Source organism: Olea europaea, unplaced genomic scaffold (genome assembly GCF_002742605.1).
Source record: "Olea europaea var. sylvestris unplaced genomic scaffold, O_europaea_v1 scaffold1959, whole genome shotgun sequence".
Classification (NCBI taxonomy): domain Eukaryota; kingdom Viridiplantae; phylum Streptophyta; class Magnoliopsida; order Lamiales; family Oleaceae; genus Olea; species Olea europaea.
The window spans coordinates 183,471-196,344 of NW_019237435.1; the positions used below are offsets into that span (position 1 = coordinate 183,471).

At 33.7% G+C, this 12,874-nt stretch overlaps 1 protein-coding gene across 1 annotated transcript in view; it reads right to left on the minus strand.

Moving 5' to 3' along the window:
• Positions 1-6,949: 6,949 nt before the first annotated feature.
• LOC111379254 (putative glutathione peroxidase 7, chloroplastic) overlaps positions 6,950-12,874 on the minus strand; it is a 6,655-nt gene continuing 730 nt past the window's right edge. Inside the window, exons 2-7 of the mRNA XM_023002604.1 lie at positions 10,198-10,266; positions 9,528-9,604; positions 9,240-9,301; positions 8,350-8,468; positions 8,109-8,276; positions 6,950-7,239 (exon numbers count right to left, since the gene is read on the minus strand). Coding sequence (XP_022858372.1) covers positions 7,210-7,239; positions 8,109-8,276; positions 8,350-8,468; positions 9,240-9,301; positions 9,528-9,604; positions 10,198-10,266 — 525 coding nt within the window. The 3' untranslated portion in view covers positions 6,950-7,209. The remainder of the gene's footprint in view (positions 7,240-8,108; positions 8,277-8,349; positions 8,469-9,239; positions 9,302-9,527; positions 9,605-10,197; positions 10,267-12,874) is intronic.

The following is a 12,874-nucleotide window of genomic DNA, read 5'->3' on the forward strand; positions in this document are numbered from 1 at the left end:
GAACCATTGGACCAGTTTCGCTTCTCCGTAAAATGTAGACGTAATATCAACTACATCATGGACTTGAATAATAACACGTACATGTGTAGAAAGTTTCAATTGGAGAGTTTTCCATACACGCATGCAGTGGATTGGCCATACATAAAGGATTTTCATCACACATCCTAAACAGTTATTATTACATGGGTAATTATTGGAGAGCGTCGCATATAGTAACGATATTTTCTTTACCAAATGAAGTCGAGTGAAAAGTTATCGACCATATTCTCCCTTTAATAATTTGTTGCCACTTGAAGTCATGCCCCTTACTCCTAAACGTAGATGTATGTCTAGAATACCATCTACCAGAGAATTTCATCAGTCTCATAAGTGTGGCACGTGCGATGCAACAAGACATACTAACTGATTTTGTAAAAGTCGGATTCCTTTACATAACAGTTCAACAGTTGTATAATGTAACACCCCGAATTTGTATTTACTATTTTCACATGGGCCTAAAATTAATATTTGTTATTTAGTGAAATAGTTCATTATTATATCTGTTATTTAATCATATTTAATTTTTATTTACTATTTTCACATTTTGTTCGTTATTTAATAGTTTTTTTGTGCTCGAGCATTTGACATCTCATGTTAAATTTAAATTGATGATTTGAAATTGCAGTATTTCAAGATTTTTATTGACATCTCAAGTTTATTGTCATAAAAAAATAATAAGAATAATTTTTAGCTATTTGTTTCCCTATTCAGTCAAATATTCTCAAAATTACACACAATTGTTGTATTAAAACACGAATCATAATGAAGTAAACAATATTTACATTTTTTAATAAAATAATACACGATATGTTAAGGATCACAGTTGTAATCATATAAATAGTAGGCTAACTTCAACCTCCACATATCTATTCAAGATTGGTTTATTGTATCAACATTGTGATCAATCCTCAAAAATTTTATATACTTTATTGTGAATATACCAAATCGCATTTACAAGTTAATAATAATAACAATAATTCGAAACATATAGCTAAAAAATAAGTTTTCAAATTAAAAACTAGAAAATACTTACAATTCTTCTTATCTCGTCATCGTTATGTCCCGCACAATGACGAATATGTCATCTAATCGAATCATCGCATGTCGAGCTATGATCAGAGTCGTAAATATAGATAGTGGAATCAGTGAATGCAATCTCAACTATAAAGCAGTGTGAGATCGCGATGGTTGAAATGTATGTATGTGTACAATTCGTCCATGTCGGCTCCAACCCAATGACTCACTCTAGCATATACTTTGGTGCCACATATTCATTCCATTAGAGTAGGAGTGTACCATGCTCAATATCAACAGCACATGCAAATTTAGAGCTCAAGATGACTTGGTCAAGAATGTCAAAAGATCTTGGGTGTCTCTGAGCCCGATCACGCAACATTTTCATAGCCATGTCAATGTACTAAAGCAAAAAATCAATAAAAAGAGAGGGGATCATTTAATTAAATAAAATAACAAATTACATAAACACAATAAATAACAACGAAAATACATTTATATCGTCGACGAGTCAAGTTGACTTCGTCAGTACATCTTCAAACCACTTTTTAGGGTTCGAAATCGTCTTCTCCCCGATCTTGTAGCTATCTCTGAAAAATGAAAAAGAAAAAAGTGAAATATTACAAAATGCATAGACGATCTCATATATACTTTAGCAAAATCATGAAAATACTTACTCGAATTTTAGGGATTTAAACCATTCATCGAACACTTTATGCTTCACTAAGTCGACCTCGTAGAAGAGATTAGGGAACGTCTTGTCCACGAACGTCTTTCTCTTTGCCTCAACCGTGAAGGAAAAATAGTGTACTGTGATGACAACCTTAACCTCTTACCGACCACCAACTCTGGCACGTCAGCAGCATGTTTTTTCCTCTTCCTCACCTTTGTCACCCTTTCCGACACAAAGATGACGTCATTTCCTCCTCTGTCACTTCCTTCTCCTGTACTCCCTTCGCCACATTCTCCTTTTTGCACCACATCTCATTCTTGTACTCCTTCCACCGTCTCCATCAGGGTAATATCCTCCATCGTGTATGAAAAAAATAACTCGAATGCAGCATCTGATAGCCACGACGAATCATCATACCCCATATGACCATCTCCTTTATCACCCCTCGCCCTTGAGAACCGCCAGTCCCTCTCACCCCTCCATCCTGAGAATCGCCAATCCCTCTATCACCCCTCCATCCCGAGAGCTGCCAGCCCCTCGTAGGCTTGCTATGTCACATTATATCGCTGCGACCCCAGCATAAAAGTCTTTTAACCCGGCTCGAAGCATCGTGACATCATGTCCTAACTTCGCTACGTCGCCTCTCATCATAAATGTAGCCAGAAGTTCGAACAAACCATCGGTGGAAGCACCGCAACTATGTGCAGGAGATCTATGTCGGAGATGTCTGAATGCGGGAGAATGTGATCTCATATGTAGAGGCGACCTCCTCGGGAAAGGTGATATCCTTGACCAAAGTCATCTCCTCATCGAAGGTAATGATGGACGATGATTATAAGAAATGAACATTACAAATAAATAATTTCATTAAAAAAAAATCAAAATGATAATCAATAAATTATATTCAATTAACACTCCTCATCTCGATCCGTAAATGGCCTTAAGCATCTGATCGTCTAACGCAGTTGGAATAAACAGTTCACGCAGATAACTTTGATCTTCTCCTTGATTGACGGTGTTAACTCGATAAGGACTTTAAGCTAACAAATTGACATTTCACCGAATTAATGACCATGTATCGAGATTTTGAAATGACATACAATATAAATTGCAAATGTATACTATGTACCTTGGGATCGTCAAGAAGAGCTGATAATTTTTTGACAAGTAATTTGTCTTGTGCTCGCTAATGATGCAATCAGCCAAGACGGGGACAGTTTAATACACCCATATTTGCGACAATTACAATTATTATATATAATAATTTAATTAAAAATAGATAGTTCATTATTTTAAACATTTACCCGTAAAGGGAACGGCAAACCATATGTATCGTACTTGCGCTCGGGCCTACCCCTAGGCATTGAATACAACCTCCGAAAGACGCGCAAATTAAAAAAATTTAAAAATTTTAAATATTAAATAAATAATTAAAAAACGATTACATAATAAATAATTGCAAAATTAATTAAATATTAAGGAAACTCTTAAAATAAATAATCACAAAAACAATTAAATATTAAAAAAATAATTTAATAAACAATTCACTTTCGACAATTAAATAATAAATAAACAATTAAAATAAATAATTACAAAAACAATTAACAATTAAACAAACAATTAAAATAAATAATAACAAAATAAGTACATATCAAATAAATAATTAAATATTCATTTATTTAAATTAGAAACAAGGGACGAGGCTGCCTGGAAAAGACTAGATCCAAATGCTCAGGTTGTCTAGAATCTGGACGATCAATCTGGCGTTTTGACCGTTTGAAGAGTTGTTTGGAATAATCTGGATCTAGACGACCTTCTGTTCTGCTTATGGCAGAGATAATTGGAAATCTCCGCCCCTAATGTTTAAGTTTTTTTCATTTCATACCACAATAATTCCTGTAACGTACAATTAATGATATCTAAAGATTCAAAAACACGAGTGGCTATCTCAATGCAATAAATGAACATGCAATTAATAGTATCTACTTGTTCAAAACTCACTTTCTTTAGAGGAATTGCCATATGTGGTCTCCGACGTCGATTTCTTGGTGGTGTGGGTCGATGGTAATGCTACAATATTTTCAGATGCCTCTCCCTTCAAAATGATGTGAGAATATAAATGGCCATTCAATGTTTATTACATTTTTAATGATTTTTTTTTAAACAATCAAAGGCCTTTTTGGAAAGATGGTCGTGCCAACCAGCCATCTTCCACTATTTCCTCTAAATTCACACCCCCAATATCTGGTTTCCATTTGAATTTGGATTGAAGTAGAATTAAAGGCAATTTTAACAGGCCTAAGGATTTGTAAGTTTTGAATAAGAGGCATTTAAGGGTGCAAGTAGACTCTATGATGACAGTAAAAGACAATGGTGGACGATGGCGATGGTAGGTTTATTATTTTGATTTTAGGCTCAAGGGTTGGAGGGGGATGGGAGTTTGGGAAAAGAAGATACATTTTTCTTTTATTTTCTTCTTCTTCTTCTTTTTGTTTTTTCATTTCAATTCTTTAATTAATTTATGTAAAAAATATAAAATTATCATTTTACACTTTTAAAATTAATTAAAATGTGTTCAAAATCAATTTTTTAGTTCAACTGACGACATTTTGGATAGAAATCGTCCAAAAGGACCTCACTTATAGTGGTTAAAAATGTTAGGAGTCACTGCAACATATGAAAAGTTTGAGGAAAATCTGCATTATTTTTAAAGTTTGGAGCTTTTGCTGCAATATCCATTGTTTTTATAAGGTCTATTTTGAATTAAATGCCTTGCAAGTCACTCAACTTTGAGTAAAATTGTACCGGTCACTAATCTTCAATTTGGTATAATTAACTCAATAAAACCTTTTATTTCTTTTTAGACCTGATCAATTAATTTTGATGCTTGCAAATCTAATTACTTTGTCCAATGATGGTCAAATTTGACAAAAGTGATGAGAATTTCTTCTCTATTTAGGTAATCTCTTCTGGTAAAAGTAAGAAAAGTTAACTTACTAGAAAAGTTAACTAGAAATTTTTGTCCATTCATATACTTTTTTCTTCTTGTTGCACGAATTAGAAAAGTTAACTTACTAGAAAAGTTAACTAGAAATTTTTGTCCATTTATATATTTTTTTCTTCTTGTTGCACGAATTTCTAAGCATTCGCTTATCCTCGTTAAAGTAGACAAAGTTGACTGAATTTTCAATCAATTTTGACACTAATATTCCTTGACAACTTTGCATTTGTCTAATAAGACATTTTGATAAATAGGTACTACAAATTCCCCATATTTAATTTAAAAAATAAATAAATTTGTCAGAGTTGAATTTTATTTTGGTAAAAACAAAAAGAAAGACTAGTTAGATCACAGGCGGATCCAGGACAGAATTCACGACGGGCTAATAACCCAAAAAAAAAAAATCACACACGAAAAAACTTTGTTATTTAAATTTTTTAAAATTAATATTTCTACTGGAGGGACAAGCTGTAGCACAACCTCACCCGTTCCTACATCTGCCCCTATGTTAGATAGTTATCATGTAAATTTACAAAAAACATTATGCTCCAGTTTGGTAGTTATATGCATGTCAACGAGTTGAGTCAAGTCGAGTCGGCTCGCGAGTCGAAATTTTAGGCTCGGGCTCGGGTAAAATATTCGAATTTTTTTTCGAGCCTTTTGCTCGGCAAAAAAAAAATTAGGCTCGACCCAAACTTTTGGCTCGAGCCTTTCCGAGCTGGACCGGGCTGGCTCGAGTTTTGTTTGGTTTTGAAATTTTTTTTATTAAATAAAATGGCAGCAGGTTGCTACCTTGTTTGGCAACAACTTGCAATAAGCTGCCATTTAAGGCAGGCAGTAGCACGCTGCCTTTTATTTATTTTTTTTTAATTTTTTTTTAATTTATGCTCCCAGCTGGCCAGCCACACGGGCTGGCTCAAGCTTTGCCCAACACCTAAAAATGAGGCTCGGCCCGATCCTCGGCTTTGTTCTCCCGAACCTTGAGCCGGGCGGGCTCGAGCTTTTTCCGAGTCAAGCCACGGGCGGCCAGAGCCGGTGAGTCCGATTGCTATCCCTAGTAGGTATTAAAATCAAATTTTTAGTAAATTTTGATAAAATTTGATTAAATATATATTTAAGTTGTAAATTTTATGAAATATGTGAGTAAAATTAATTACAAACTTTGATTTAAAGTAAAATCTAAGATTTATTTCCTATGAAAGAGGGGCTATAAGAAAAAGGTGTATTTATATTTCGTATGGTTGGGTAAATTAATAACCAACCTACCCTACGTGATTCGATTCGTGCCAATTGGAGATTTGGTTCGATTAGTTTAGGTTTGGAAGATGTGGGTCGAGTTTGGTTCTGTGTTGGTACCACCAACCCGATTGAATCCGACCCAATAACCTTTTTTATTTTTATTTAAATCATTTAATGGTTTAACAGATCAATAAATAGCAATCAAAAAGAGAGAGGAAAAAAATGGAATTAGAGAACCCAAACCTAATTTCCAACTCGAAAGTCAAAACATGAACCCTAGTCTGTCTTCATCCCAAATTGGACCAGCAATCGTCACCAGCCACCTATTCTTTGTATCTCATCTCTCTCTCCACTAGCCCCCTCATCCGAATCCATTGGAACTTGGAAGATAAACCAACTTCACTCGTCTAAAGCTGAGTCAAAAAGAACATGTAAATCACCTTTGCTCTCTGGGTTTTTATATTTGTACACTGAGCTGTCACCTTGTGGGCTCCTTTTCTTGTAAGAAGACTGTACACCGAGATATTGACGTGACCCCCTTTTCTTGTGAGGAGGCTGTACACCAAGTTTGGCAATTCGGGGTATGTGAAGCAAAACCCTTGCTCTCCATCTCACAAAAGCAATCGTTGTCAAAAACCTCTTTTATCAAGTAATTTTTGTTGAACTTTCACTTCATACGTATTGCACACAACCCTCAAGAAATTTCCATTTTATCATCACAAATCACACACCAAGTAAAATGTTTGTTCTGCATTTATTTTTGTTGTCCCTTCTGTTTCCTTTATATGCTTTGTCATAGCTTGACAATGGTTGATATGTAAGTGTTCATTTGTTTAATGTAAATAACTTCAGTAACTAAATAGCTTAAAAAAAATTTGAGGACGAGCTTAGAATTTCATACAAACTTCAGTGACCATTTGTAAAATTAACTCCCTAATAAACAGAAAGCAGTTGAAATAAAATAATTTATTTTTCTTACCTTCTCATGTTAGGGGGAATTTATTTAAATAAATCTTCTCTTTAAGATTTACAAGAAACAGAGGATAATATACATTCTCAATTTTTCAAAGTTTAGAACCTCTCTCTCTTTCTCTCTCAATATATATATATATATCAGACTATCGCAGCAACACATTGTACTAGATGTACGCTATGTACAGAAAAACTTAGAACAGCAACCACTGCATATCCTGAGATAACCATGGCGAATTTTCACAACACAAGCAAATGCTAGTCGAAACCTTTATGCTGCAACAAGACTCTGAATATCCTTCTGAAATAGGATAACATTTCAAAATTAATACAGCAGAATTTATGGAATTTAGTAAATACTTTTTGAAGAGAAAAGAAAACAAGGAAATCTAGGAAAGGAAGCAAGGTGAAGCAGAGAGTAAAAACAGAAAAACTGGGTATCCTCATCATTAGCTATTTGAAACTAGAGTCATCAAAGCCTCATTGACTTGACCTGGACCTGTACCCCAACGAGAAAGCACCCAAGAAGATTCTAGGACCATCAACAAAGGTAAATTAACTATTTTCAGCATGTGTGGCAAATCTAAAATTAAAATTTAAAACTGGTCAAACATGCTTTTTATCTTAAGAATTCATGAATACTATCCACTTATTATACACACATTCTGTAGGGATTCACAACTTATAATCATTCCTAGACATGCTCTTAGTCTTTTGATTAGAGTAGGGATCACGAGAGAGCATATTGTAAACTTCTCTATATTACCCATCACACTTCCATAAGGAATGTACTCCTTCATATTCATTTTTAAAGGACGTTTGCCAATTCTAATTCAACAGTCGTATAGTGAAGAAGTTGAGACCTATGAAGAATAGCTTATATTTAAGTTTTCAACACTTGTCTATTTTCCCAGTTACATTTCAAGCAAATACAAATCATGGCAAAGGAAAGATGAAACCGGGAAAACCTCTAAAATGGCCTATTTAATAAAATTATTCGATAAGGATTTAATGTTTAGGTCACAACATTTTGAAGTGCATCTTCATAATGAGAAATCACCAACGATCCTCAAAAAGAAAAAAATGAAAGAGAGGAAAATTTAACTTTAAATGGTGGTGCTTTTGATGAAAAAAGGATATACATTTGGCCATACAAGAAAAATGATTTACCTCTATTTGAAAAGGCGATGTTGTTGGTGGGTATCTCTGAACCACTTTACCATTTTTGTCCACTAGGAATTTCTCAAAATTCCATTTAATCAAATCACCTAAAATTCCTCCAGCACTTGACTTCAAGAACTGATAAACTGGTGCTGTACTGGGTCCATTCACATCAACCTGTTTTGGCTTGAACATATTAGTCATCGGTTCATAACAATTTGTTAAAAGGTGTACAAGGAGAACAAAAAACCTTGTCGAAGATTGGGAATTCCGCTTTAAACCTTGTGCATGCAAACTGCTTAATTTCTGGATTTGATCCTGGCTCTTGGCCACCAAACTGATTACAGGGGAAAGCTAGAATTTCAAATCCTGCAATATGGTGGCATAAGGAGATGAAGAACATTGAGGTCAGTCCTAATATTTAATCAAATATGTGCACATTTCAGCCAATTAAAAATGCGGGAGAGAATTAAGGGGAAAAAAGAAACAACAAAAAAACTTGACAAATATTATACCAACGTAAATATACTTGTAAACCTCTTCTTGTTTCCATAAAAATTACTGCATTCTTTATAATATTTACCATTGGTCTTCGTAATTGAACATATTCAAATGTACAGGTCTTACGAGAAGAATGTAAAAACTGAAGTCTTAACAAATCACCCTTACTATGCATAGTTCTCGGAAAATATTCGTGGGCACAAAAAACAAAAATAAAAAATAAAAAAAATACTAAACATCCTCCGCACTTCTGACATATTGTCAGCATGGTTTCTTATTCTTACTACGCCAGCATGCAGAAAACAGGAAGGAAAAAGAAAAAAAAGATATTCGACAGCACTAACTAGACAAGAACATAGCACAAACAAAGAATTAAAAATCGTGCTACAAAAAGAGGGAACTAAACCAATCCCCAATCCATAGGCATGGAACTTAATTTAATTCCAGGTTATCAAGAATAAATATTCAGTTAGAATGCGACATAATGGTGTATTTGTCTGTTGGTGCAGTGTTTGAGGTGAAAATTTTGCTCTGCACGTGGCTAATTAAAACTCCAAACTCTCTCAGCAGCCTGCAGTATAATATGCAAAAACAACTATAAAAGTATGTTTATCAGATCTGAATTTCAGTCAATCTCACCTTGAGTTTTGTACTTCTCGTAAAGATGAGAAAGTTCTGTGTAATTTGATGATGTTAAACCGCTGAATCAAAAATAAAATGAATATGTCAGCCACCCAGCATTTTTTGACATAAAATGTACTCTTAGAAACAAGATCCAGATTCTACAAGCATCTATTATAACATGTTGACACCCACAGTTACTCGAATCATATAATCAAGTAGCATATAAATAGAACTCTAAAATGGTCATTTCAGGCAGTTACTGCCTACTTTACACCTGCACAAATAGATAATGGCAAAGTATACCATTTTGAAGCAACATTCACAATTAGGAGAACCTTTCCTTTAAATTTGCTGAGGGAGACTTCCTTCCCATCAACATCCTGTTTTCAAGAACAAATATATGTTAGGTCTCCAACATATCCACATCGAAGAGAAAGCAATACATCAAAGAGAGAAAAAATCGATCCAAAATCTCCTATATGTTACATTGTCAATGTGCCAACTACATCATAAGCATTCACAGAAGTATCGTTGATACAAAACCTGATTCAATCAAAATCAATAATGAAAAAAGCTAGATACTGATATTGGTAACCTATGTATTCAATAATTATCAATTTTCTTTGATTTGACAACCCTTTTTCAGAACTCAGAAGGAAGTTCATACTGCAAAAGCACAGTTCTCTTGAGATTGCCCAAGTTCTGACTTATGCTGAAATGATGGCCGCATAATTTTGATTGATTCACAGAAAAAAAAAAGATTATAATTTATGCAAATTATTCAACTTCATTATACATAGAAGGAAAATATCACATGGGAAAATGTGTTAATAAACAGTCATCAAATGGACAACTAAATTAAGCAAAACGCATCAAACAAAAATGGTAATCAAAACCCATAAGAAACATAATTGAATATCCACGACACACACATACAAACTGAATATGGAAAGTGAATGTGAATTTTTTTTACCTTTACAGTGAAGTCATGAATAGACTTCTCTGTGGCAGCTCTGGCATAAACCACAGGAAAGTATCGAGACTAACCCAGTAATATTTGAAGACTGAATTGAGAACCCAAGTTGGAAAAATACGGATTTGGAGGATACAAAGTTGGATGAAGCTTTTAGAAAAGGTATAAAAGAAGAATCTGAGCTTGACTGCAGTTTGGCTTGGGTAAACATAGGCAAAGGTGTTGAGAAAACTGAAGAATAAGCCATGCAAGCCATTTTTGAAAACAGTGTAAATGGGTTTTAAGAATTGGGTTTACAGGACGAAGAAACCTTGGGCGGGAAGATTGGAAGGTAATGAAACACTTGGTTTCACAACACCCACCTATTTCTACTTCTTCCTTTTCTTTTGTAGCTCGACATTTCTAGTTCTTTTTTGGTAATAAAATTAGGGTGGACAAAAATGATGAAGAGTTGCTTTTAGAAAAGTAAATTTTGACTTAAAAGCTAAAAGGGGGTGTAGTAATCCTTTGATCGGGTTTCCTTCTAAGTGGCTAAAAAGTTATCTTTTAGAGTCAAATGTCTTTTTAATTAAATAATCATAGAATACATAAATACTATCAAGTGTGTTTAAGCCACGTTCTTTTAAAAAAATATATTTTACAGTAGTATATCGATGGAGAATGTGTAATTAAAAATTAAGATAAAATTTTAAATTTACATGTAATATTATTTTAATGAAGAATATGTGATTGAAAAAACGAGAGAAAAATGTATTTTGGTTGAAAGAGAGAGAGAGAGAGATAGAGAGAGAGAGAGAGCGTAATAATTATTTGCATGTGAAAATGCTGCAATTTAGATGAAGTGCTGCATTCTCATTGCTAAAATCCTGCAAGTGTAAGATATCGTAGTCAAATAATAAAGTAGTGAATAAGATATCGTTTTCTCCAAAATTACGCATTTAATCTAGTTCTTATTATCACCAACTTCAATAAAATAGTCAAGTTACGATTGATTGATTTTATATAAATTATCTAAACTAATATAACGAGCAATTAACCAATAAATTAATAATTTATTAATTTATAGAGTGTGTTTACAATTCAAGGAACATATATTTAATCAGCTAAAAATTCAGTATTTTGCCTATCTAACCAATTGAATATGAAATAATGCCCAATACATACATTAGGCTCCCGTTAAATCTCATCAAATTAATTTAAAATTTTCTCTTTCCTATTTTCAATCATCTTCAATAAAATAATATTACACGTAAATCAAAATTTTTTCATTCTTTTACAACCATCCATTTTTCCAAAAAAACACTATTTCCCCAATTATAATAAAAAACAATGTGGGCAAACGGGGCTAGATTAACCAAAAAAACCCAAATTCATTGTACTAAATTAGAGCAGTTTATAAACGACAAAGGTAGAGCAAAACTAACACATCGATCCTATGTGGTTGTTAAGGATCTACTGCTTTGGATTTTTTAAGGATTCATTCATGTAAGACACTAGTCACTAGTAGCTCGAACTAGAATTTAACCAGCAGATTATGTTCAGATAATTATGTAATCGCGCAGTCCCTCCCTTAACCTCGATCTCGTTTGCTTTAGCAAGTGTTTCTATTTGCATTTCTCATTGTAAGAGAAAGCCGAGATATTCTTACCTTCTCATTTCTAGATGTCTATTATTTCTCATATTACCTTGATGAGAAAGATTTTTCTAGCTCGTTGTGTCCAAGGTTGATTAATCGTTAATTTTCATTTCGGCCATGAGCTTTCCCAAATTTTTTGAGCGCTCTACAAAATTAGCTTCAATTCTCATATATTTATTGTGTAAATATCTAACAATCCCCCTCACGTAAACAAAGTAAGATAAAACATAAATATTATTTTGGAGTATGGTAGAAATCCCGCATGCTTAATTGTCTATTGAGCTTTGTATATTCTATCAAGCTTCCTAACTGTAGAGTGAATTATGACTTGAACTCTAGAATTATAGTTACAAATCGAGACAATAAAACATGCACTTGACTTTTGTAGGGAAAAATTGGAGAATTAGAATAAATCAACCAAAACCAAAGGCCCGTGTTTACAGGGTTTCCTTAAATCGAATTCGCTGCCTCACCGGGGTGCAAGAGGTGTTAATCGGTGTTCAATTCCCAGGATACAATCGGTTGACGGTTCCGCTGCACAACGTTACCGACCTACGAACTAGATGTGTCTATCTCTCAAAGAACTTTAGCAAAGAAAGGAAAAAAAAAAAAAAAACCGGAGCTGCTGGAAATGGAGGAGGAAACTGAACTTTTTTTCTTTGTTGTGTTTTCTTTTTTGTTGTATTTCTAGCCGAGAGTGATCCTCTATTTATACCAATATAGGAGGAGCTTGCTCATAAATACATTGAATAGGGAGTTACAACATGGATGAATGAACAGGGTGAAACCGACATATTTCAAATGGGAAGAAACTGATGTTTTCATACGCATTCAACATGTATTCAAAATGATGAAACTGACAGCATTCAACATGCATTCAAATTGATGAAACTGATATAGTGAACATTCAAAACGTAACTAACTTTTCATTCATCAACATTCAAAACGTAACTAACTTTTCATTCATCATTCAAAATATTCCAACAGTCCCCCACATGAATGAAAAATTTTGAAAATAGAGACTCAAGAGAGAAAGAGAGA